The 27,004-nt window shown below is 44.2% G+C and overlaps 1 protein-coding gene across 1 annotated transcript in view; it reads left to right on the top strand.

Annotated features, from left to right (window-relative positions):
* Nucleotides 1-1,733: 1,733 nt before the first annotated feature.
* Nucleotides 1,734-27,004, top strand: part of ANXA13 (annexin A13) — a 65,602-nt gene continuing 40,331 nt past the window's right edge. Inside the window, exons 1-3 of the mRNA XM_040354931.1 lie at nucleotides 1,734-1,841; nucleotides 19,930-20,005; nucleotides 25,435-25,529. Of these exons, the coding sequence (XP_040210865.1) occupies nucleotides 1,827-1,841; nucleotides 19,930-20,005; nucleotides 25,435-25,529 (186 nt within the window). The 5' untranslated portion in view covers nucleotides 1,734-1,826. The remainder of the gene's footprint in view (nucleotides 1,842-19,929; nucleotides 20,006-25,434; nucleotides 25,530-27,004) is intronic.

Raw genomic sequence — 27,004 nt, 5'->3', positions numbered from 1 at the left:
GTGGGGAAAAAAGGACGTCAATTTTGTTTGGGAGTCACGTCGCACGACTGCGCAATTGTTAGTTAAAGCGACACAGTGCCGGAAGCTGAAATTTCACCTGGGCAGGAGGGGGGTATATGTGCCCAGTAAGGAAGTGGTTAAGGGTCCATGCACACTGGGATTAAGAAAATGTCTGTTCTCTCGGAAGTAAAAAACCCTCATATAGAGTATTTTTTGTATAAAGTCTAGAGGCGTTTACGAGAGTTTTACGTTTTTTTTTTGCCTCCAAGCTCCAATCAGAAATGCAAACCAGAAGGTTTTTTTTTCTGCCTCTAAACGTTAAACTCAAAATATGCCTCTTAACGTCCTAATGTGTACAGAACATAGGATAACATTTAGCTGCTTCTACAAGCAGAACACAAAACGCCTGCAGAAGCAACGTTTTTTTAACTGGTTGCCGACCAGCCGCCGCAGTTCTATGGCGGCAGGTCCGCTCTCCTGCGCGAGAGCCCGTAGCTCTACGTCGGCAGGGGAAGTGGCCACTAGGGGCGCGTGCCCCCCGCTCTCTCCTGACTTCCGCGCGAGTGCCCGGCGGTCGCGATCACCGCCGGGCACCCGCGATCGCTCGTTACAGAGCGAGGATCGGGAGCTGTGTGTGTAAACACCCAGCTCCCGGTCCTGTCAGGGGAGAAATGCCTGACCGTCTGTTCATACAATGTATGAACAGCGATCAGTCATTTCCCCTAGTGAGTCCACCCCCCCTACAGTTAGAATACACCCAGGGACATACTTAACCTCTTCCCCGCCCCCTAGTGTTAACCCCTTCCCTGCCAGTGGCATTTTTATAGTAATCAATGCATTTTTATAGCACTGATCGCTATAAAAATGCCAATGGTCCCAAAAATGTGTCAAAAGTGTCCGAAGTGTCCGCCATAATGTCACAGTACCGAGAAAAAATCACTGATCGCCGCCATTACTAGTAAAAAAAAATATTGGTAAAAATGCCATAAAACTATCCCCTATTTTATAAACGCTATAACTTTTGCGCAAACCAATCAATAAACGCTTATTGCGATTTTTTTTTACGAAAAATATGTAGAAGAATACGTATCGGCCTAAACTGAGGAAAAAATCGTTTTTTTATATATTTTTGGGGGATATTTATTATAGTAAAAAGTAAAAAATATTCATTTTTTTCAAAATTGTCGCTCTATTTTGGTTTATAGCGCAAAAACTAAAAACCGCAGAGGTGATCAAATACCACCAAAAGAAAGCTATATTTGTGGAAAATAAAGGACGCCAATTTTGTTTGGGAGCCACCGCGCACGACCGCACAATTGTCAGTTAATGCGACGCAGTGCCGAATCGCAAAAAGTGCTCTGGTCTTTGACCAGCAATATGGTCCGGGGGTTAAGTAGTTAAGCCAGTGTGCATGGAGCCTTAGTAGGTCAGATTAAAAAAAAATGATAGAGATAAAATTTCAACTGATGAGCAATTTTAGCAGAAAGAAAATGCTAATTTAGGAAAGAATCCCGTATTTCTAAAACTAAGACAGAATTACAAAAGGTTAATGTAGTTAAATCTGTAAATAGAAAAAAAAATCCATATCAAATTTACTCGCTCATTAGATCATTTGTTAAATTTGTTCTTTGAACTCTCACAAAACTATGTCCCGGAGATCATCCTGAATAGTCATAGCTGATAGGCCACCAAAACTATGTAGAAAGGCCAAGCAGATAATAAGAGGAGTTACTTATTAATCTCACCCATCCAATAAAACTGGATTGTAAGATTTCCCTACAGACAAAGCAGCAAACTCCTAGACGGACTTCATTACCCCGACCAACATGGGCAACTTCCATGTAAGACATTTAAATACATATAAACTGTTGTTCTTGCTATTGTTATTGTTGTGGTCATTATCTTTATCTATATGTTACCATTATAGGCGTACCTCTGAAAAATCTTTGTGTCTCTTTATATGTGAATGATTTAAATTACTGTTTGGTTATGTATCATATTTATTATTTAATTGGGTAGCACAGTGCTCATGTGTTTTAGGACCACGGCATATTTGCAATTAGCTGCCATGTCTCTCCCCTATTCATCATTATGATGTGGAGTATTCATGGTATGGGGACCACTCTCTATCTTCTATTATAAGCATTTATTTAATTATTTATTCATTTATTTTCCATAATTTTTATTGTTTTCTGGATAATTTGTACAAACTAGAGGTTATCATACAGCATGTGTCAAATAACGCTTCTATCGCCATTTGGTTGTTAACGTTAAAGGGTGTCTGCAGGGTCTACAGAGTGCCTGCGGATTTACTATTACCCAATTAAGCTGTTATATGGCAGATGGGTTGTGCTTGGATAGCCAAAAATATTAAAATATACCCACTTGAGATAATATTGTTAAGTGAAATTTCTCTTTTATCCAACATCTGTCTATCTATACAATCCTTATATATATATAGATATATATATTTCTATGCATTCAGTGCAGCCTATATAGTCAGTGTAGACTCTATATTCAGTCAATGCAGGCATTGTAGTTCATATAACACAGTGTGTTGAAGTGGTTAAGGGGAACCCTGCGCCAAAATTGAAAAGAAAAATGGCCCAATTTTTTTTAAAAAAAGGCATGGAGTCCCCCCAAATCCATACCAGAACATGCAACCTGGCAGGCCGCAGGAAAACTGTGTGAGGCCCCGTACACACGACCGTTTTTCTCGGCAGAATCCAGCAAGAAACTCGATGGGAGACGTATTCTGCTGAGAAAACCGGTCGTGTGTACACTTTTCGCCGAGAAACCCGTCGGGAAACTCGTCGAGCCAAATAGAGAGCATGTTCTCTATTTCCTCGTTGGGCAATGGGAAAATTTGGCTCAACGAGTTTTCTGACAGCCGAACAAGGAACTCGACGAGCAAACCGATGTGTTATGCCCGTCGAGTTTCTCGGTCGTGTGTACGGGGCCTGAACCGTACCAGGCCACATGCCCTCAACATGGGGAGGGCGCTTTGGTGTCCCCCCTAAAGCACCTTGTCCCCATGTAAATGGGGACAAGGGCCTCATCCCCACAATCCTTGCCCGGTGATTGAGGATATCTGTGGGTGGAGGGGCTTATCGGAATCTGGAAGCCCCCTTCAACAGATCCAGCCCCCCCTATGGGTATGGGGTACAAAACCTACCCATTCACCAAAAAAGTCTCAAAAAAGTAAAAACGACAGGAGACAGTTTTTGTCAAGTTCTTTATTAAAAAGGACTTGACTTCTTCAATCACGGCGCAGATGGACCCGAAAAATAGAAAGAAAAAAATCTCTGCCTTGATGAGAGGTGTTCCGTTGATTGCTTTCTTTTTGCGGTGACAGCTGTTATATAGGCAAAGGCTGGGCCACCCGGTGACGTAACCGGGTGACCCCGCCACCTTCTGATGTCATGCCGTGGAGTTCCCCTTAATATCCATACCAGACCCAAAGGGCATGGTATGGACTGGTGGGGGGAGTGCCGTTCTTTTAAATAATTTTTTATGTATACTGCTGGGATCCAGCAATACATTACAGCCGCCAGCAATTTTAAATTATATTTTTTCCTTTAGAAATGTCACATGCTGCTAGCAGTACTGTTAAAAAAACATGGGACAGATGCTCTACTTTACAGGCAGACTAAGGGAACCCCCCCAGGCACGATATTTAAGGGAATATTTCATTTTAATTGTTTCACTGAAAAAACAGCCGTTTTAAAAACTTTTTTTTTGTATTGATACATATCCCATTGGGCAGGACCCAGGTCCCCATACACTTTTTATGATAATAACTTGCATATCAGCCTTTAAAATTAACACTTTTGATTTTTCACATTCGTGTCCCATAGACTTTAACGGTGTTCGCATGTTCGTACAAATTTTTTGTCTGTTCGCATGTTGTGGTGCAAACCAATCTGGGGGATGTTCGGCTCATCCCTATTCACAGGTATTCTTGGATGGCTTTTGCCTTGGTCACTCAAGAATCTCATTTGAAAACAGTCTCTTTTTTGGTTGTCTGGTTTGTTTTCTCGATAGTGTTATATTGGGCAAGAACTCAACACATGTTAAAGCGGATCTTAATTCTCTGAAATTGATTCCCTCCAATTCACCCCTCCTCCCCTCCACTACATGAATAGCACTGTCTTTTTTTTTTTACCTTTTTTTTGCAAAAATGTGCAGCCCAAGTAAGTAACTCGCCCAGGCGAATAATGTGCACAGTGTTTGCTGTCCCTCTTGGCATTTGCATGTTACATATCCCAAGAGGCATTGCCCTTCCTGAGTCATCTGGAGGCACGTTGGCTAAACCTGGAAGAGCCGACGGACTTCTAGATGATGTAACAAGCAACATGGTGGTGGCAGAAGACAAGAGAATCTCAGCAGGACAATGCTGGATGCTGTGTGTGGATGAGTATCTGAAATGTGCACGACAGACTATGCTATAAGCGGGGGTAAAAAAAAAAAAAAATGGGGAAGTTGGCGAAGACCTGCAGACAGGTGATACCCAAATGCTGCAGAGCCACAATAATGAATGGGTGAGTAACTTAAGGTGGATATGTAGCAGAGTTCAGCGGCAGCCTAATATGCAAGTATGCATAGAACTGTGGTAGAGTTACTAGTTGCCATTAATTTTGCCTGTAGTCTCTCTGCAGGTGAGCTTTTACTGACTTACCATGTCTTCTACTGGACTACTGTATGTCTTTGCATTAAAGCTGCCATTTTGGGGCAGGGCTTTGTGTTTTCATGCCAACTTCAGTACAACCAGCCTGCCCATAGATGGATCAAACTTTGGCAGGGTCATTCTGAACCCTCTGATTTTCAATCCATCTAGAAATGATGGGCTAGATTCAGCATTGATTTACGCCGGCGTATCTATAGATACGCCGCGTAAATTCAAAGCTGCGCCGGCGTATCTTCTTTCTGTATTCAGAAAGCAAGATACGCCGAAATTAGGCTAAGATCCGACTGGCGTAAGTCTCTTACGCCGTCGTATCTTAGGGTGCATGTTTACGCTGGCCGCTAGGTGGGGCTTCCGTTGTTTTCGGTGTAGAATATGCAAATGACCTAGATACGCCGATTCACAAATGTACGTGCGCCCGGCGGAATTTTTTTACGTCGTTTGCGTAAGGCTTTTCCGGCGTAACGTTGCTCCTGCTTCTATGAGGCGTAAGCAATGTTAAGCATGGACGTCGTTCCCGCGTCGAATTTTGCATTTTTTACGTTGTTTGCGTAAGTCGTTCGCGAATAGGGTTGGACGTAATTTACATTCACGTCGAAACCAATACGTCCTTGTGGCGTACTTTGGAGCAATGCACACTGGGATATGTACACGGACGGCGCATGCGCCGTTCGTAAAAAACGTCAATCACGTCGGGTCACCATCCATTTACATAAAACACGCCCCCCTCATACTCATTTGAATTGGGCGCGCTTACGCCGGCCCCATTTACGATACACCGCCGTAACTTAGGAGGCAAGTGCTTTGTGAATACAGCACTTGCCTCGCTGATTTATGGCGGCGTAGCGTAAATACGATACGCTACACCGCCGTAACAATGCGCCCGGCTACCTGCATCTAGCCCGATGTGCTTACATTTTGAAAAAGGCAAACAAAAGGTTAAATAAATGCTGTACAGTGGTATAAATGTAACAGTAGCTGCAGAAGCCAGTCTCGAACCCTGTCAGTTGGTCACCTCTGTTACTCATTGTGGATTTAGATTTCTAGATAAGCTGCGGCAGGTTCTCCAGCAACGGACAGAGGCTTAGGCCAGTGTAACAAGGTTTAGGTAGAGTTCAGTAATAGTGGTGGTTCCCAACCTGTGTGTCATAACATATGATGTGTGTCAAGGCAGAACAGATGATGTGCCACCTGTTTACTACATACCAACCATTTACATTGACTGTTCCAGTTCTAATCTCTTGGCATGCAGAATGTGATAGGAGGATAAGCCTCCAATCTTTTTCTCTCTGCCATCCAGTCCACATGGGTTACTGTCATGTTTGATACTGGTGGAGTATGAAGTCTACATGGGTTACTGCCATGCTTGATGCTGGTGGAGAATGACGTCTACATGGGTTACTGCCATGCTTGATGCTGGTCTGGTGGAGTAAGACGTTTACATGGGTTACTGCCATGCTTGATGTTGGTGGAGTATGACGTCTACATGGGTTACTGCCATGCTTGATGCTGGTCTGGTGGAGTATGACGTTTACATGGGTTACTGCCATGTTTGATGTTGGTGGACTAAGACGTTTACATGGGTTACTGCCATGCTTGATGCTGGTGGAGTAGGAAGTCCACATGGGTTACTGCCATGCTTGATACTGGTGGAGTGTTAAGTCTACATGGGTCACTGCCATGCTTGATGCTGGTGGAGTATGAAGTCCACATATCCCCCCTCCCTCTATGTGGAGGGATCTATTCTAGATTCTACCATGCCCTCTACCCTGTTTATTCCCCCTCTGTCCCAAATCAAACATGGGGGCTGCACAATATCATTAATGGGAACTTAAAGTGGAACTGCGGATAGGCCATATGGACATTTGAATATTTAGATATTCTTAACAAGTTGTAGATTAGCTTTAAACAAGCTATCCCTGACCTCTGTACCTGCAACCGCTGCAGAAATTCATCCTCACAATAGCAACAAAAGCTATTTGGTTTTACTGCCACTGTAATAATGGCCAACCCATTTATGGCTCCAATTATTAGATAACATAAATCTTTGATCAAGAAGGGAGTGCACTTGATCAGATACCAGACACATATCAGCGGCAAAACAGATGGGATGCATAGTGTTATTAGCAATAGACAGTTTAACGACAGATGGAGCAGGTACAAACACAGGGGGGTTGATTTACTAAAAGCAAATAGACTGTGTACTTTTGCAAGTGCAGTTGCTCCAGAGTTTAGTAAATTAAAGGGTCACTAAAGGCACATTTTTTTTTTTTTTAAATAACAAACATGTTATACTTACCTCCACTGTGCAGCTCGTTTTGCACAGAGTGTCCCCGAACCCGGTTTTCTGGGGTCCCTCGGCGGCTGTCTCGGCTCCTCCTCGCAAAAGCTTTCCACCTTCATGCGAGCGAGCGAGCATGATGGAAAGCTTTTGCGAGCGCGCTCCCGTGATACAGCGGCAGGCATAGCCGCCGACTGTATCGCTTGGCCCGCCCCCTGGCGCGCCGCGTCATCCGCTGTGATTGACAGCAGCGCCAGCCAATGGCTGCGCTGCTATCAATCCGTCCAGCCTAGCCAATCAACGGCCAGGCTGAGAACCGAAGAGGATTACATGGACGCGTGCGGGACTTTCGAGGGGTCAGGTAAGTAAAACGGGAGTTCGGGGGGGGGCGGTACCGTCGGATGTTTTTTCACCTTAATGCATAGGATGCATTAGGGTGAAAAAACATTTTCCTTTACAACCCCTTTAAATATAGCTTCACTTTACAAAGAACACCCAATCACATGCAAGGAAAGGAAAAATAACAGCATTTTTGCTTGCACATGATTGGATGATGGAAGTCAGCAGAGCTCAACCTCATTTACTAAGCTCTGGAGCAACTGCACAGTCATTTTGCCTTTAGTGAACCAATCACAAAGGTATAATTAAAAATGATATGCACAGGGGATGGGTACAAAAATAATGATCCAGGACATCTGTGAAAATTCTCAGAATGGCTCTGTTAAATGCGGGAGAGAGGGGGGGAGAGAGGTAGACAGATAGAACAGAGACACAGAAGACAGAGGGGACATATGCCTCTAACATGTGTCATGTGATGTGTCAAAAACTCTCCTCCAGGCGTTGCTTCCAAAATATTCAGACATAAGTTCCTTCATTATACGATGTTTATTCTCCAAAGATATGGCAGCAAACAGTTAATGCTTACATTTGTTACAGCTTAGTCAAACATCATGGCAGGTAGGCATCTCAGAAAGTTAACAGAAGGAGGAAATAGATGTTACATCTTCTCTGCTGGATAGAGTCCCTCCTAGCATGTTGGGTTCCAACCCCCATCTCTCTGCAGAGTCCGATGACCCCGAGACCCCCGTCGGGTCGGGTGACCCTGGAGTTCCTACCCACTATGCTCACCACGTGTTCTTATATACTGATTAAACAGCTAACTAAGCACAATTCTAGCTTTCCAAAGAAGGTTGGTAATGATCGTTCACACCCACTTAGGTATTTTTAAGTAACATCTCCAACCTCTTTCTTGACGTAGACTTTCAAGAATAGATGTGGCCTACACTACACCAGTTGTTCTGTCCTGTAACTGACCTTGTTAGTAGGCATGTGCAAAAGGGAACATTTTTTTTTTTGTTTCGTTTCGTTTTAATTCGTTATTTAATTAATTTCGTTAAGTTAGGTTCGTTACATGTGTTAAATTCGTTTTCGGAACTCGTTCGTTTTCGACCGAATTTCGAAAAATCTGGTCGAATTAGAAAATATTTCGACCGTTTTCGGAATTCGTTCGTTTTCGACCGAATTTCGAAAAATCCGGTCGAATTCGAAAGTATTTCGACCGGATTCAACAACAAATAGTCTCTTTTCGAATATAATTTCGAAATTCGATCGGAATTCGAAAAAAAAAAAAAAAAAAATCGAATTCCAAATCGAAAACCCGCGGACGAAATTCGATCGGAATTCGAAAAAAAAAAAAATCGAATTCCGATCGAATTTCGTCCACGGGTTTTCGATTCGGAATCGAAAACGTTCGTTCGGATTCGGTAAATTCATTAATATTGCAATTCGGGAATTCGTATGCATCCGAATGTCCGAATAATGAACAATTCGTCCGAATTTTGATTCGGAACGAAACGAAATGCACATGCCTACTTGTTAGCCCTCAAAGCTATCATGTCTTAAGCATTGATTCAGAAGCATTTAATTCATAAAAATATTACTGAATTTAAAATCTAACAGGCTTTAAGAGCAAAGTCAATTTCTTTGGCTTTTAGTTAGATTAGGGTGGGGCTTAATAACCCATCAGGCCTTCCCTTATATCAGGGAACCTGGCATGGGATCCCTTCACACATCAGTGCAAACATGTCATGATTAGCCCTGCTCTTTATCACAGCAAAAAATAAAGCAAATACCTTTCTAAATGTTGAAACACCTATGATCTGAACATCAGGAATGCTTAATGGCCACATTGTATATGGCCATAATGTGTAGCCAGGGCTGGGACAAAGAGTGGGCAGGAGGGGAGACTGCCCTAGGCACTGTGGCATCATGTAAGGTGGGGGGGGTATCATGAGGAGATGGGGGAGGGTATTTGTGTTGGAAGGGGGAATTTGGGGGGGGGGGGTAAGAATTGTTCTGGGAGGGGAAATGTGGGTGGAAGTGCTGGGAGAGGTGATATAGGGGGATTTGTGTTGGGATGGGGGATAAGAGAAGAAGATGTATGCTAGTGGGGGGATTTGGGGGTTTGTGATAGAGGTAATATGTGGGGGGGCATTTTTTGGGGGGGATTTGTGCTAATAAGAATAATTGGGGAGTATTTGTGCTAGGAAGGGAGTTTTATTTGGGGGGGGGGTATTTGTGCTAGGAGGGGAAATTTGTGCTGGGAGGGGGGATTGGGGGGGAGAAGGGGGTAAGAATTATTCTGGGGGGGGGGATGTGGGTGGAACTGCTGGGAGTGGTGATTTAGGGGGATTTGTGTTGGGATAGGAGATAAGAGAAGAAGATTTGTGCTAGTGGGGGGATTTGGGGGTTTGTGATAGAGGTAATATGGTGGGGGGGGGGCATTTTTTGGGGGGGATTGGTGCTAGTAAGAATAATTAGGGAGTATTTGTGCCAGGAAGGGAATTTTTTTTTGGGGGGGGGGGGGGTTGCTGACATTAAAATATGCATACATCTTTGGGGGGGGGGGGGGGACGCCGTTTTGAATGTTCGCCTTGGCCTCTAGATAACCTTCTCCAGGCACTGTATGTAGCAGCCTTTAGAAAAACTGATGCACACATTCTGCATTCAAACTGGCATTATAACCCATATGCAATTTCAGAGAGCTGAAGCCCTTTCTAATTCACCTGCTTCCAATGAATATACAATTTTTTTTTTTTTTTTAAATATAAAAAAAAAAAGAACTTGGCGCAAGCTGATATATGCTGCAGTTTTAGGCCCCAATCACACCTGAGCATTCCAGAAGAACATGCCAGAACACAAAAAAAAAAAAAAATTGCACATAATCATTAATGGCACCCTAAACATAGCTAGCAGACACATGTCTTGTCGCGCAACAAAATGCGCAATAAAAAGTGAAAAAGGTGCAGGAGCTTCTTTGGTACAATTGTTACAATTAGTGCACCCTATATTCAGTTGAATGGTCTGCCCTATGCTGTTGCATAAAAAAAACGCACAAAAAAGCGCATTAGCGCAACCCACAGATGGGAATGAGGCCTGTAGTTCTCTTTTGCTGAGCAAAATCAAATAGAACTTTACTTTTGTCTAACAATACAGTTTTCACCAATATAATAATTTTCCTTCTTTTTTCCCCTGTTTTCTGATTGAGATCAATTTACACACTTGTCCACTATTATCTGTTGAAAAAAAAAAAAGGTTATTTTAAAGCTTGCAATCCAGAGGAGTCAGTAACTTATATTGTTTCTGCCAATAAGCACAGCCACCAGCCGCCAGCAAGGATTATACTAGTTATTTATTAATGATATCCATATTGTGTCGGATGAGATAAATGGTAGAGAAGTATGCTATTGACCACACAGAGAGACCAGACCTCTAAGCTGATTTATTACTCATGTTTGCATAAGATTAGCCCATTATGTTCATTATTCCATAAACACTGAGTTCTATGTTAACTATGTAACCTGCGATAACTGCGTCAAGCTGACACTGAGGAGTATCACTCTCTACAGGTTATATTTATGAAGTGGAAAGCAGGAAAAGTTTCAATGGCTCTGTAATATGTTCCCTTGGTTGGACAGCATGGTATGACTTGGCTGTTAGTTATCCCAAACCAAAAAAGCAGTTATGTTAAAGAAGTCAAATAGTTCCAATAGGAAGGTGGGTGGAACTTGATTCCCAGAATCAATTGCTTGTAGTTGTAGCCCCTAAAGTAGCCACTAATAGATTTGAGTCCTCTGCTCTTTCCTTTCACTTTCAAGTCGCGGCAGTGTGAAAGGAGCCTTAACGGAGCTCCCCCTCGAGCTGACACTACCAAAATACCTTGACCGTGAAATCTCTTAAAAAATTGGTTCTTCTGCCGGCTTAGTTGGGGCCCTTGTGTTGGTGTGAAATGTAAGATGCTGTCCCTTTAAGATGTGGAATGAACAGGATAGTTGGCAAAGTTGTTGGTAAAGGTCACCTTAAGAGATGAGGCTGTTGACACAGTTCACTGTAAGGTATAAGTTTGGACTTACACAGCCTTCTTTTATTGACCTAGGTCAAAATGGATGCAGCCACATGGAAGAAATTCTGCCTAGCAGGGAGAAAATGGTTAAATCAGTTCAGCAACCTGCAGGCAGTGGTCACAATGGCAACTTAGGGTTGGCAGTATGCAGCAATAATGGGCACTGGCGTATTTGTCTCTGCTAAAGTCTAGCGCTGAAGAATGTTTCGAACCTTGGAAAACCTTGCTGGCAACAAACTAACTGTAACTGGTAGTAATAAAGCATGGGTCAGTGACTCTCTCACCCAGTCCTATTACATCTATCAGAGATAGAGGCGTTTTGCGGTGGAGGGGCCCCCTTTTTATTGAAGATGTGGCTTTGGTGGCTGCAGCAGGCAGGTCTCCTCGAAGCAGCTCTTTGCACGCAGTGTTTGGGTTTACGGTCACCTTCTCAGCTTCCCCGGCCTTTTCTGTACTCTCCCGGTCCAGTTCAGAACTGCATGGCTCGACACAAGCTTTCATATACTCCTTCCTCTTGTTATGTCTCTCTCTAACTCTCCTGTGTCTTCCCGGGCTTTTTCTTTTATATACTTCCGTCCTTTGGTGTTTGCTCATGGGCTTTGTAGTCTACTTTCAGCTAAACTGTGAAGAAAGTTCTGCTTTCAGCCTACAATTCCCAGAAGTCCCTGGATACACGCATTAAGCAAAGGCAAGAAAAAGTGCTGAATGCCGCCATCATGTGGATGAAGTTCTAAATTCTAAGTATCAATGTAGAGTATTACATGGTACTGATGAGAAAATGGATCAAAATGTGCTTGGACTGAACAGCTCAGTCCAAGATGAGCAGGAACCAGAAGGAAAAAAGTTCTGCTTTCAGCCTACAATTCCCAGAAGTCCCTGGATACACGCATTAAGCAAAGGCAAGAAAAAGTGCTGAATGCCGCCATCATGTGGATGAAGTTCTAAATTCTAAGTATCAATGTAGAGTATTACATGGTACTGATGAGAAAATGGATCAAAATGTGCTTGGACTGAACAGCTCAGTCCAAGATGAGCAGGAACCAGAAGGAAAACATCAGAGGCCCAGATTCAGGTAGCCTTGCGTTTTTTTTTTACGTAGGCGCAGGGCACCGTTTTTGCCCTGCGCCCCCGCAAATTTTCTGCGCTACCCGCGATTCACGGAGCAGTAGCTCCGTAAATTGCGTGGGCGCTCCGGCAAAATGCCCGGCGTAAGCGCGCGCAATTTAAATGATCCCGTAGGGGGCGGGAATCATTTAAATTAGGAGCGTTCCCACGCCGAGCGTAGGGCGCATGCTCCATCTGGAAACTTTCCCGACGTGCATTGCGGTAAATGACGTCGCAAGGATGTCATTTGCTTCAAAGTGAACGTGAATGGCGTCCAGCGCCATTCACGATTCACTTACGCAAACAACGTAAATTTCAAATTTCGCGACGCGGGAACGACAGGTATACTTTAGCATTGGCTGCCCCTGCTATTAGAAGGGGCAGCCTTACGCAAAAACCGACGTACGCAAACGACGTAAACTGCGTACGCAGGGCTCGCGCAGGGTAGTGAATCGGCGTTAGTATGCAAATTGCATACTATACGCTGACCACTACCGGAATGCCACCTAGCGGCCTGCGTAAGAATGCAGCCTAAGATATGAGGGCATAAGAGCCTTATGCCACGCATATCTTAGGCTGCAGTCGGCGTAACGAGCTCTCTGAATCAGGAGAAGTCGTTACGCCTGCGCAAGTAAGCAATTGCGCTGCGTAACTATGGTTACGCAGACGCAATTGCTTCTTGAATCTGGGCCAGAGTGTATTAGTTAGGAAGTAGGAATTCAAAGGATATTTATTAGAATAAAATAATCCACTAACATTCTGCAACAGTAGCCAACGCACTTGGATGCTCCCTTTCTTAGAGTGGTAGTGTTGCTCCATGGTCCATTCCTCAACAACTGGTTATTTAGCATCTGTCTTATATAAGTGGTGTTCCTAATGTGATAGTGCTGTGCCCAGTCATGGTTTAGGAAGGGTTTTGTATTACACAAGGTTCTCATCCAGAGAGGTTGAGGGACTCCAGGATGCTGGTCTCACACAGAGAAAACTGGATGTTCAGTTTCCTCAGAGCTTGGTAAAACACAATTTAAAACCTGGAGTGCAGAAGCTTTGTAAAAACTTGGGAGGAATTAAGTCTCCAATCCTGGGTCCAGGTTTTGTGAGCAACCAGCACACTAATTGAGATAGTGTGCAGGGCTTTTATTGGAGCCATAACTGTGGTTCAGGGCTTCACCTCAGGGGTCAGAGGAGGTATCTGCCCAGGAGTCAGGAAGGCTACACCCAGGGGCGTATCTGCCGTGCGGCAAAGAAGGCATTTGCCTTGTGCGGCAGTTTTCAGGGGGCGGCATTGCCACTTCCAGTCTACCTCTTCCTGCCACTTCACCCTGCTGCAATGACCCCGCAAACCAGATGCCCCGCAGCTGTTGGCTTCCCTCCTCTGCTCTCCCACCGACTTTGGGAGCTGCAGGGCATCCATAGATCCCCCTCTGCTCCTCCGACCCTCCCTTTAGCGTTCCCACCTCCCTGATTGCCAGGCGCCCCTTTCATGTAACTGCTGGCCGGATCTCCCACTTTCCCCTCTCGCAGCTGCTAATGCGTTAGATGTGGAGGGGCATGATTGGATGGTGGTGGGTGTCAACGGACAGGAAAGGGTGGGAAAAATTTAAATGCAGGGGTGCATGATTTCAGTCTTGCCTAGGGCAGCACAAATCCAAAATACACCACTGGCTCCACCTAGGAGACAGGTGGGAGCCTGTGCAGTAAGGAGCTGCTGGGTGCATGCACATAGCTTGTGTGAGAAGACTGTCAGGAGGATACAAACAAAGGGTCTAAAGTGTGAAGCCAGAGCAGCAGTGCTGCAAGTGCAAGTCTGGAGACTGACAAATAGTTTATTGCACGGAAATGACAAAAAAATCCTGTGAGCATAAATCATGTGCTGTCTTAAACTTTGTTTTAAAAAAAGTGGGCAAGAAAAGCCCTTATAAGGGCCCTTTCACACGGGACGGATCTGTGATGATCCGCCCTGTGAACCTCCGCTTGCTCAGAGGAGATCGCTCGGCTGATCCCCGTTGAGCCAGCGGATGACAGGGCGGTCCCCGCACACTGTGCAAGGACTGCCCTGTTAGATCTCCGCTCTCACCTATGGGGGGATCGGATGAACACGGACCACCTGTCTGTGTTCACCCGATCCACTCTGCAGACGGATGGAAAAATAGGATTTTCCTCCGTCTGCAGATTGCGGACACTAATGATGAGATCGGGTGTCAGCGGATGTTCATCCGCTGACACCCGCTATCTCATAGGAATCAATGTATGTCCCTTTTTCATCTGTAAACGGATGAATGAAAAAGCAGCCATACGGTCCGCACATGTAAAAGGGGCCTAAAGAAGATTTAAGCGAGTGGCTGCTCCCTCAATGCTCTACAGTTTGAAGCTTGTTCCTAGAGATGTAAAATTTGGGGAAATGTTGAAGCCGTGGGGAAAAAAACATAGAAGTTATGGGAAAATGAAAAAAAAAAATCAGTCTGGATTAGTTTTACAAATTGAAAGTCGTTTTGTTACACTGGGAAGGTAAAATGTAGTATATATAAAAGTATTATGCTTGATGGAGAGAGTAACTGCAGTCTACCACGTAAGATAAAAGTTTAATTGTTTAAAGAATATTTCCTGAAGGTTTTGTGATGTTGTTTAAAACTTTTTGGATTAAGGGTGTACGATTGACGGACCTGTGGGGCAACCCCGGGGAGGGCCCCGTCTTCCACCCACGGGGGCCTCGTGGGTTTCCTTTATGCAACCACCTTCCCGTTCTCATGTTTGCTCCTGTGCTTACAGTATATCGGTCACCAAGGTTGACCTTTCTTATTCGCAAAGCCTCAATTAAGTTTCTCTCTCTTCACCCCTCCCCCCAATTCCCCTCCCTTTTTTTCTTATGTATTTGCATTGTGAAATGCAAGGATTGTTTGCCGCTCTATTTTGTAACGCTCATAAAAACGTTCTCAATGAAAAACTAACAGTAACAGAAAAAGTATTATGCTTGAAATAAAAGTAAAGCTAATTCAGTAAAAAAAAAAAGCTTGCTTTTTAAAATGATATATATATTTTTAATTATATATATATTGTTATTACAAATGGAATAACAAGGACCGTATATATTAAAAACATTTCACCTGTACATGAGAACAGGTAATCCGCCCCCTTTCCCTCATAATAATATAATAGCTTCCTGCCAATTTTCAGTTTAAGTTATTGACAAAGCTGATCCAGGGATTGTGAATGTTTATTTTTGGGAGGCTGTGGTTAAAACTTTCTTCCTTGAAGATGCTTCTGGTGAAGAAACACTTTGTGATGATTCAGAAGCAGCAGAAATAGTGTTTCTGCAATGGGAAAGGAAAAGCTACTCGCACTTTCATTCTGGTCCTTATTATTTAATCTAATAAAGTATTTGTTAATGTCTTTAGGACACCTCTGGCATGCCAGGATGTGTTGTAACATCCTTGTAGCATTTGGAAAATAATGTTTCTTCTCATAGTATTTGCAAATTGCAGCTTTGCTCTTAGCAGAAATTGCTCTGTGGAAATATTTCCAAACTCTAGATGTTAGTCTTTCCATTTCACTGAGAGGAGGAAAAGAAAAACACATTTTACTGATCAGGCTATAGATAAACATTATGTTCTGATGGTGGATTAAATTATTAGGAATCATTTAAAGATTAAAAAGATAAACTTATTTGTCAGACAAATTCACCCTCTTAGCTGTCAATGAAGGCCTGAGAGGACAGAAGCTAGTATCTGCTGTATCCCAACAATCACACAGGAGGTAGAAGATGTAGCCCACAAGCAAATTAAACTGGATATTTTCCCCTGAAGTGGCCCCTAGTAGCATATATGTATATTTCTCTTGTTTGAAAACCGCATTCAGAAGTACAGTGTTACTTGAATTGTATTCCAGCACTTGTCTTCAGATGAGAGAACTTGTAATTAGAGGTTGACCGATATGGGTTTTTCTCTGGCCGATACCGATGCCGATATTTAGAATTTGGGGCGGCCGATGGCCGATATATGATGCCGATTTTTGCGGCCGATATTTTAGGCCGATTTTTTTATTTTTTGGCAGGTGGCGCTAGTTGGCACTGGCAGATTGCACTGGATGGAACCAATTGGCAAAAGCAGATGTCACTGATTGGCAGGTGGCACTGAATGGCACTGGCAGGTGGCACTGGTTGGCACGTGGCACTAAGGTGGCGGTGGCAGTGGCAGGTGGCACTAATTGGCACTGGCAGGTGGCACTAATTGGCACGTGGCACTGGATGGTACTGGCAGGTGGCACTAATTGGCAATAGTTAGCACTGGCAGATGGCACTGGCAGGTGGCACTAATTGGCAGGTGGCACTGGATGGCCTTGGCAGGTGGCACTAGTTGGCACTAGCAGGTGGCACTGGATGGCACTGGCAGATGGCACTGGATGGCATTGGCAGGTGGCACTGGATGGCATTGGCAGGTGGCACTGGATGGCATTGGCAGGTGGCACTGGATGGCATTGGCAATGCCAGGTGGCACTGGATGGCATTAGCAGGTGGCACTGGATGGTATTGGCAGGTGGCACTGGATGGCGTTGCCACTGGCAGGTGGCACTGGATGGCATTGACAGGTGGCACTGGATGGCATTAACAGATGGCACTAGTTGGCATTGGCAGGTGGCACTAGTTGGCATGGCATTGGCAGGTGGCACTGGATGGCATTGGCAGGTGGCACTGGCTGGTTGGCATTAGCAGATGGCACTGGCAGGTTTCACAGCACATAATGTAGCTGAATGTGTGAAACTCTATACAGTTTCACAACTGCTGCAGAGAGAAAGAGGAGCTCAGATTCATTGCGATGTTGAAGGTGGGCGGGACCCGGGTTGGGCGGGGCTCAGCTGTCCACCAGCCAATGGGATGAGATCATTGGCTGGATAGCTGCTGAGTCCCGCCCACCCCGGGTCCCGCCCACCTTCAACATCGCAACGAATCTGAGCTCCTCTTTCTCTCTGCAGCAGTTGTGAAACTGTATGAAGAGAGAGTTTCACACATTATCCGCTACATTATGTGCTGTGAAACTGTGAGAGCAGAGAGAGAGAGGAGCTCAGATTCATCGTGATGTTGGAGGTGGGCGGGACCCGGGGTGGGCGGGACCCAGCAGCTATCCAGCCAATGATCTCATCCCATTGGCTGGTGTTGGACAGCTGAGTCCCGCCCACCCCGGGTCCCGCCCACCCCGACATCAGTCCGACAGCTCCATTCTCCTTCACACACACGGCACTGCTCTGCAGACAGTGTGGAGAAGGGAGGGGGAACCCCATGTTCCTCCTTCCTTCTCCACACTCTGCTGATGCAGATCTGCTAAATATCGGCCACATTTGGATAATAATCGGCCGATGCCGATTTCTCCAAAATGACTGAATATCGGCCCGATATATCGGCCGGCCGATATATCGGTCGACCTCTACTTGTAATAATTCTCTGCAATGGCTTTGTGAAGGACCTCTGCCCTCGGGACCTCCTTTTCCCTCCCTGCCACTCTGCCTGGATTTCCTCTGCTAAAGTCACTGTTGGCTGGTGGGTCCCTAAATCGCTGCCCTGTGCCTCTTGACTTTTGCTATAATGGATTGTGACCTGCTACTCACTGAGCCCGGATTGTGCCCTGTGATTCTGGACTTATCCCTTGATGTGCCCTATTGCCATCCTGTTATATTTTTGCATGGCTGTCACGGTGTTGGAGGTATTGCCATGTGGCCTTCCCTTATCTGACTCTCTGTTTTTTAGCCTCCCCAAAATAAAGAGCCCCTTGGTCAGGGGCCCTAAAATCCCTCTTGCTGTCTGTGTGTGTTCTGTTCTACCCACACCTCGGTCACAATCACAAACTGCATATATACAGTGATGAGGTTACAGAACAGGATTGTGCTGATGTTTTTCAAAAGTAATGCAAGACAAAATTAAATTTTTCATTAAAATGGTTGTAAAGCCTAAACATTTTTTACCTTAATGCATTCCTTGCACCCCCCTTACCCCCCTTTTACTTACCCGAGCCCTCATTCGTTCTGCAGATCTTCTCTCCCCTCACTTCCGGGTCTCCCTGGCTTTGCTGGGGCATGGGGAGCCATTGGCTCCTAGTGTTGTCAATCAAAGCCAGTGATGAGGGAGCAGGGGGCGGGGACGAGTCCTGCTGTCTGTATCAATGGACGCAGCAGTGGGGCTCGGGTGCAAACACACACAAGTAGAGGTCGACCGATATATCGGTTGGCCGATATATCGGCCGATATTTGGCGTTTTTAAATTAATCGGCATCGGCCGATTTCTGCTTTAAAAAAGCCGATTGATAAGTTCAGCACCGCGACTTGCAAAAAGCTTCTGCAATACAAGTCAATGCAAGTGCTTCCCGTAGAAGACCTTCTCTCTCTCTCCTGGGCAGACTGCCAAGTTTGAGAAAAGATATACAATGTTGCTACTTATCAATTAACTGAACTCCGTGTAGGAGAATTCTCAGTTTAACCATTTAAAGGCTAAATCTTTTTTTACATTTGTTGCTTACAAGTAAAAATCCTGTATTTTCTGCTAGAAAATTACTTGGAACCCCCAAACATTATATATTTTTTTTTAGCAGAGACCCTAGGAAATAAAATAGCGATTGCTGCAATATTTAATGTTACACGGTATTTGCGCAGCGGTCTTTCAAACACATTTTTTGGGGAAAAAATATACTTTAACAAATAAAAAAAAAAAAACTAAACAGTAAAGTTAGCCCATATTTTTTTTTTTTCCGACCAAAAGTTTTCATTACCTGTTTTTGTGTATTACATTATCTATATATATATATATATATATATATATATATATATATATATATATATATATATATATATATATATATATATATATATATTACACAAAAACAGGTAATGAAAACTTTTGGTTGAAAAAAAATAAATATGGGCTAACTTTACTGTTTAGCCCAAAAGCGCCTGAAAAATCGGCTTAACATATCGGCCCAAAAAAATCGGCATCATAAATCGGCTATCGGCCGTCGTGATTTCTAAATATCGGCATCGGTATCGGCCAGAGAAAAACCCATATCGGTCTACCTCTACACACAAGTTCCCCCATGGAAATCAGTTTCCATTGGGAGCACTGGACAGAGGGGAGGGGCTAGTAGCACCGGCGGGGACCCGAAAAGAGGAGCTTTGCGGCCACTCAATGCAATTCCATTGCACAGGCAGTTAAGTATGGACATGTTTGTTATTTTTATTTTTTTTACATTTACCTTTACAATCACTTTAAGTTCAGGTCAAGTTTAATTGTGTCTGTCCATTGACCTATTTTGGCAATTTTGCTAAAATGTTCAGATGTTTCAACACATTTTGAGGTAAAAATAAAACTGTCAATTTTGTCCATCCCTTTTTTCAGATTTTTAAAACAGCTAAAATGTTTAACATTGCTACAGATTACAACATTTTATATTAATTCTTCCCATTCTTTTTTTTTTTTAGCCAACCATTCGGACTCATCATGATTTTGATGCAGAACGTGATGCCAAAAAAATCCACAAGGCCTGTAAAGGACTGGGTAAGTGTAGCCAATGGCTTTCTTGACTTCCTGCACTGAATTCTGAAAGCCAGGGCTTTTTTTCTCAGCTGGAACTTGGTGGAACTTAGTTCCACCACCTCTGGCTCAGACCCTCTGCTCCCTGCTCACCACTATCACTTGTAAACACAGAAGTCTGGCTTCTGTGTTTATAAGTGACAGTTTGTCTCCTAAAGGCTCCCAGGATGGGAACAAGGTACAGTGGGGATCGAAAGTTTTGGCACCCCAGGTAAAAATTTGTATTAATGTGCATAACGAAGCCAAGGAAAGATGGAAAAATCTCCAAAAGGCATCAAATTACAGATTAGACATTCTTATAATATGTCAAAAAAAGTTAGATTTTATTTCCATCATTTACACTTTCAAAATTACAGAAAAAAAAAAATGGCGTCTGCAAACGTTTGGGCACCCTGCAGAGTTAATATTTTGTTCTGCCCCCTTTGGCAAGTATCACAGCTTGTAAACGCTTTTTGTAGCCAGCCAAGAGTCTTTCAATTCTTGTTTGAGGTATCTTTTCCCATTCTTCCTTACAAAAGTCTTTCAGTTCTTTGAGATTTCTGGGCTGTCTGTCACGCACTGCTCTTTTAAGGTCTATCCAGGGGTCAAGTCCTGGGGAAAAAAGTGTGGGAACTCCCACCCAAGATCCATTCCCCCACCAAAAAAAAAAAATGATACGCTCATATGCTTAATTAATAAACCGCATGTTTTTTGTTTTTTTCAGATCCACTGTACCTTAGTAAACCTTTATGTTACTGGCCGTTTTCGGTATATGGATTCATCAGGTAGTGTGCGGGTATTCCGTCACTTCCTCGATGCCGCAATGTCTCCTGGGAGCTTTTGTCATTTTTCCCAGGAGATATTGCGGAGGTCTGCCGCAAGTTATCGCGGGATTTAGAAAGAACTTTAAGCAGTGACTCGAGCTGGGCATCGCCGCTTAGTGAAGGATTGGCTCGGGCGGCTCGGGCGGCTCGGCTGCTCTAGTCTGCAAAGGGAACTGCGTTCCTGCTGTGAAAAAAGTGCAGGAACGCCGTTCCCACACGTTCCCGCAGGACTTGAGCCCTGGGTCTATCCATAGATTTTCAATTATGTTGAGGTCAGGAGATTGTGAAGGCCATGGCAAAACCTTCAGTTTACGCCTCTTGATCTAATCCCCCGTGGATTTTGAGGTGTGTTTAGGATCATTATCCATTTGTAGAAGCCATCCTCTCTTTAACCACTTCCCGACCGCCGCATGTAGATATACGTCGGCAGAATGGCACGGACAGGCACATCAACGTACCTGTACGTGCCTGCCTAGACATGGGTCGGGGGTCCGATCGGGACCCCCACCGCTACATGCGGTGGTCGGATCCCCTCGGGGAGCGATCCGGGACGACGGCGCGGCTATTCGTTTATAGCCGCTCCGTCGCGATCGCTCCCCGGAGCTGAAGAACGGGGAGAGCCGTATGTAAACACGGCTTCCCCGTGCTTCACTGTAGCGGCGCATCGATTGTGTCATCCCCTTTATAGGGGAGACACAATCGATGACGTCAGTCCTACAGCCACACCCCCCTACAGTTGTAAACACACACTAGGTGAAGCCTAACAAGTTCAGCGCCCCCTTGTGGTTAACTCCCAAACTGCAACTGTCATTTTCACAATAAAGAATGCAATTTAAATGCATTTTTTGCTGTGAAAATGACAATGGTCCCAAAAATGTGTCAGAATTGTCCGAAGTGTCCGCCATAATGTCGCAGTCACGAAAAAAATCGCCGATCGCCGCCATTAGTAGTAAAAAATATTTTTTTATAAAAATGCAATAAAACTATCCCCTATTTTGTAAACGCTATAAATTTTGCGCAAACCAATCGATAAACGCTTATTGCGATTTTTTTTTACCAAAAATATGTAGAAGAATAGGTATCGGCCTAAACTGAGGAATAAAAAAAATTTAGATATGTTTTTGGGGGATATTTATTATAGCAAAAAGTAAAAAATATTGCATTTTTTTCAAAATTGTCGCTCTATTTTTGTTTATAGTGCAAAAAATAAAAACAGCAGAGGTGATCAAATACCACCAAAAGAAAGCTCTATTTGTGGGGAAAAAAGGACGGCAATTTTGTTTGGGAGCCACGTCGCACGACCGCGCAATTGTCTGTTAAAGCGACGCAGTGCCGAATTGTAAAAACCCCTTGGGTCATTTAGCTGTATATTGGTCCGGTCCTTAAGTGGTTAACTTCAGCTTTTTCACAGATGGCATCGTTACCATCCAAAATTTGCTGAAATTTTATTGAATCCATTTTTCCTTCTACTCGTGAAATGTTCCCTGTGCCACTGGCTGCAATACAACCCCAAAGCATGATTGATCCACCCCCATGCTTAACAGTTGGACAGAGGTTCTTTTCATTAAATTCTGTGCCCTTTCTTCTCCAAACGTACCTTTTCTCATTCCGGCCAAAAAGTTATATTTTAACCTCATCGGTCCACAGAACTTGTTTCCAAAATGCGTCAGGCTTGTCTATATGTTCATTTGCAAAGTTCAAACGCTGATTTTTGTGGTGAGGACGTAGAAGAGGTTTTCTTCTGATGACTCTTCCATGAAGACCATATTTGTACAAGCATCTCTTTATAGTGGAATAGTGTACCACAACTCCAGTGTCTGCCAGATCTTTCTGGAGGGATTGTGCAGTCAAACGTGGGTTTTGAATTGCTTTTCTCACAATCCTGCGAGCTGTTCTGTCTGATATTTTTCTTGGTCTTCCAGATCTTGCTTTAACTTCCACTGTTCCTGATGACTGCCATTTCTTAATTACATTCCGAACAGAGGATATTGACATCTGAAAACGCTTTGCTATCTTCTTATAGCCTTCTCCAGCTTTGTGAATGTCAACTATTTTCAGTTTCAGTTTTCTAGACAACTGCTTAGAAGAACCCATGGTGCTGATTGTTGGGGCAAGGTCAGATGAGTCTGGGCATTTAAAACCTTTGAGATTGACATCACCTGGTCTTCCCAGACGATGATTGAGAACAATCCATGACACTGGCAGGTCTCAGCTTTGCAAAGGGGGCAGTGCATGCTATAAATTCTGCAGGGTGCCCAAACTTTTGCAGATGCCATTTTTTATTTTTTTGTAATTTTGAAAGTGTAAATGATGGAAATAAAATCTAACTTTTTTTGACATATTATAAGAATGTCTAATATGTAATTTGATGCCTTTTGGAGGTTTTTCCATCTTTCCTTGGCTTCGTTATTCACATTAATACACATTTTTACCTGGGGTGCCCAAACTTTCGATCCCCACTGTAGTAATACAAATTTTTACCTGCAGGTGCCCAGGGTCCAGTGCAGATGCAGACACCCCCACTAGATGATCTCCCTGCGAGTGAGAGATGCAGAGTTACATACAGTATATGAGGAAGTGCCAGGGTACTAGATCCAGCTGGGTGCTTCAACTTAAAAAGGCAACAAATGCGCCAGGCGGACGTACGTTCTGAGAATCGGCTTATCTAGCTAATTTGCATACTCTACGCAGAAATCAACGGAGGCGCCACCTAGCGGCCAGCGTAAATATGCACCTAAGATACGACGGCGTACTAAGACGTACGTCAGTCGGATCTAGCCCACATTCAGGCGTATCTTGTTTTGTGAATACAAAACAAAGATACGCCGGCGCATCGTACAACTTAGGCGGCGTATCAATAGATACGCCGCCATAAGTTCTTCGTGGATCTGGGCCCTGGTATTTAGTGCACCTTTAAGATCCTCCCACTGTTAGTAAAATCATTAGGTCAAGTGATTAGGCCAGTCACACCATATGACCTGTTTGTACAATATTCTTTACCAAAAGACACATAGTACAAGGACCAACTTAACTGAATATAGTTTTGTTGGGCACTAACGTGGATTGTGGGTTACTTTAGAAAGAAAGATCAGTTAGAGCAGCCATTTTCAACCAGATCTCCTAGGGTTCCCTAAGGCCCCGTACACACGGTCGGACAAAACCGATGAGAATGAAACGACGGACAGTTTTCATCGGTTCACCGCTGAAGTGGCCTGATGGTCTGATGTGTGTACACACCATCAGTTCAAAATCCGATCAGGTCAGAACCCCATAGTTGCTTCCCCGTCTCACACTGTCATGCCGGCCCTGCACTATCTTTCATTTTATTTTCTCTCACTCCGGGCCTTATTTAACAGTTGTTCCAACCTTTCTTTGCTGTATCCACATTTAGAAACAAAATCCTACATACACTTTGCACCCCTTTAGCTTCTGTATGACTTTGTTTAATTTTACATAAGAATAAAGGGGGTAATCCACAAAAGGGATACGCCGGCGTATCCCTGTTTCTATCTTTGGAACTGATCCACAGAATCAGTTTCCAAGAGATAGACAGAAGATCTGACATATGTAATTGAATTACACTGTCGGATCTTAAGGATGCAATTCTAGGCCGGCCGCTAGGTGGCGAGGCCATTGCGGCCGGCCTAGAATATGCAAATGAACACTTACGGCGATCCGCGAACGCTCCGACGGGCCCGTCGCTCTATGCTACGTCGTTTACGTAGAGTTACCCCGTGTAAAAATAGGGCTGAGTCCTATTTGACTAAGCCCTATTAAGTATGGCCGTCGTTCCCGCGTCAAAAATTCAAACTCTACGTCGTTTGCGTAAGACGTCCTTGAATGGCGCTGGACGCCATTTACGTTACCGTCTAAGCAAATGACGTCGGAGCGACGTCAGTTAGCGCAATGCACGTCGGGTAAGTTACCCGACGGAGCATGCGCAGTACGTCCGGCGCGGGAGCGCGCCTAATTTAAATGGGACTCGCCCCATTAGATTCGGCCTTGCGCCGGACGGATTTGAGTTACACCGCCGCAAATTTCCATGTAAGTGTGTTGTGGATCGGCACCTAACTTAGGAAATTTGCGGCAGTGTAACTTAATTGGATTTGGCCCAACAATTTTAGGCCTCGTACACACGATAGGATAGCCAGAGGACAACTGTCTGAAGGACCGTTGTCTTAGGTTAACCGATGAAGCTGACTGATGGTCCGTCGTGCATACACACCATCAGTCAATAAACCGCGCGGGTCAGAACGCGGTGACGTAAAACACAACGACGTGCTGAAAAAAAACATCTTCAATGCTTCCAAGCATGCGTCGACTTGATCGGTTTTGACCTATTGGTTACCAGTCCATAGGTAAAATTTTAAAGCAAGTTGTCATTTTTTTAACCTAGGGTTAAATAACCTCTGGGGCCTATACACGATCAGTTTGGACTGATGAAAACAGTCCTTCAGACCGTTGTCCTCTGGCTATCCTATCGTGTGTACGAGGCCTAAGACTTTCACATAATGCAAACTTTTTTTTATTTCGGGTTTTCTCTATTTTCCTAAAATGTTTCCAATTAAAATGTTTTGTCTCCCATTACAGGAACTGATGAAAAAGCCATTATTGAAGTGCTGGCAAATAGGTCCTCACAACAGCGGCATGAACTTAAGCAGAAGTACAAGGCAATGTATGGAAAGGTAGAGTAACTGTCTTTTACAATATACTGGAGATATTGTTCAGAGTTATCTTCAAAGATGTTATAAAAGTTATCTGCAAAGGGTACCGCTCAGGGAAGACCTGTAACCTCTGGCTGCGTTGCTGTGGATGAGGGTTGTCCTTTTCCCAGGAAAATATACTTGTAATAAAAAATGCATGCTGCACTTCTGCCAAATCCCTTTTTTTCCCCTTATTCAACCTTTTATCCATTGTATCCTGTAGATAGAGCATAATGCCTCCGCCCAGACCCTACTATTCCTGCTAACGCATTTCACCCCAATAGTTTCTAAGTCAGGGATAAGCAATTAGCAGACCTCCGGCTGTTGCAAAACTACAAGTCCCATCATGCCTCTGCCTCTGGGTGTCATGCTTGTGGCTGTCAAAGTCTTGCTATGCCTCATGGGACTTTCTGCAACAGCTGAAGGTCCGCTAATTGCATATCCCTGTCCTAAGTCAAAGGGGTAAAAAAAAAAAAGTACCGTATTTCTCAAGGTATTGCGCACTCCGGCGTATAGCGTGCACCCCTAAAGTGGACCCGACATTCCTGTAAAAATTTTTTTAGTACTTACAGTTTTGGTGTCTTGTGCGGCGTCCATCGTCGGCCTCGTCGGGTCCGGCGTCCGTCTGCGGCTTCGGGTGTCCCCTTGTCGGGTCCGGCGTCCTTCTGCTGCGTCCTCCCCGCTCGATCCCCGCTTTCCTGCCCCGAGTTTGAATACTGCGCCGGTATATACTGAGCGCAGTACACTCGTGTATAGTTGGGTAGGCTCGGCTTCTCTCGCGCTCACGTCCTGTACGTCCAGGATGTGAGCGCGAGAGGAGCCGAGCCTGCCCGACTATACAGGAGTGTACTGCGCTCGGTATATGCCGGCGCAGTATTCAAACTCAGGGCGGGAAAGCGGGTATCGGCGTATACCGCGCACCCGCGATTTTGCCCTGATTTTCAGGGCAAAAAAGTGCGCGGTATACGCCGATAAATACTGTATTTGGTAAAGCTGCAGCTTTTTATATTACAAGATTGGTCAGTTTACAGCCCCACTTTGCACAATAATAGACTGCTACGGTATTCTGGGAATTCACTAAAGGAGAAGTACTGTGAATGATTAGTGAACACATATGATGAACTAATGTTTCAGCATTTACCTTAATTTAATATGACACTTACATTTGTACAACCTTTTGCATTTTATATTTTTGTCATTATCTCTAGGGTCGATTCATACCATAATGCAGTATACCGCAGTGTATGCGTTTTCTTGTGTTTAGGCTTGTTGCCTTATGTAGTCCATTTTGAATGAGCTCTTAACACACTTGAAAACACAAAAAAAGGCCCTGCATGATTTTCTTTATAGCATTTATAGCAAATGCATCTGTGTGTTGTGGTGTGCTATAAGGCAGGAGCATTACAATGCACTGTAGATGAGCATTGACCTTTAAATGGCAAGGCACATCAATAGTG

This window comes from Rana temporaria, chromosome 5 (assembly GCF_905171775.1).
Source record: "Rana temporaria chromosome 5, aRanTem1.1, whole genome shotgun sequence".
NCBI lineage: Eukaryota > Metazoa > Chordata > Amphibia > Anura > Ranidae > Rana > Rana temporaria.
The sequence above is the reverse complement of the archived record's forward strand: the minus strand, read 5'-3'. Positions and strand labels throughout refer to the sequence as shown.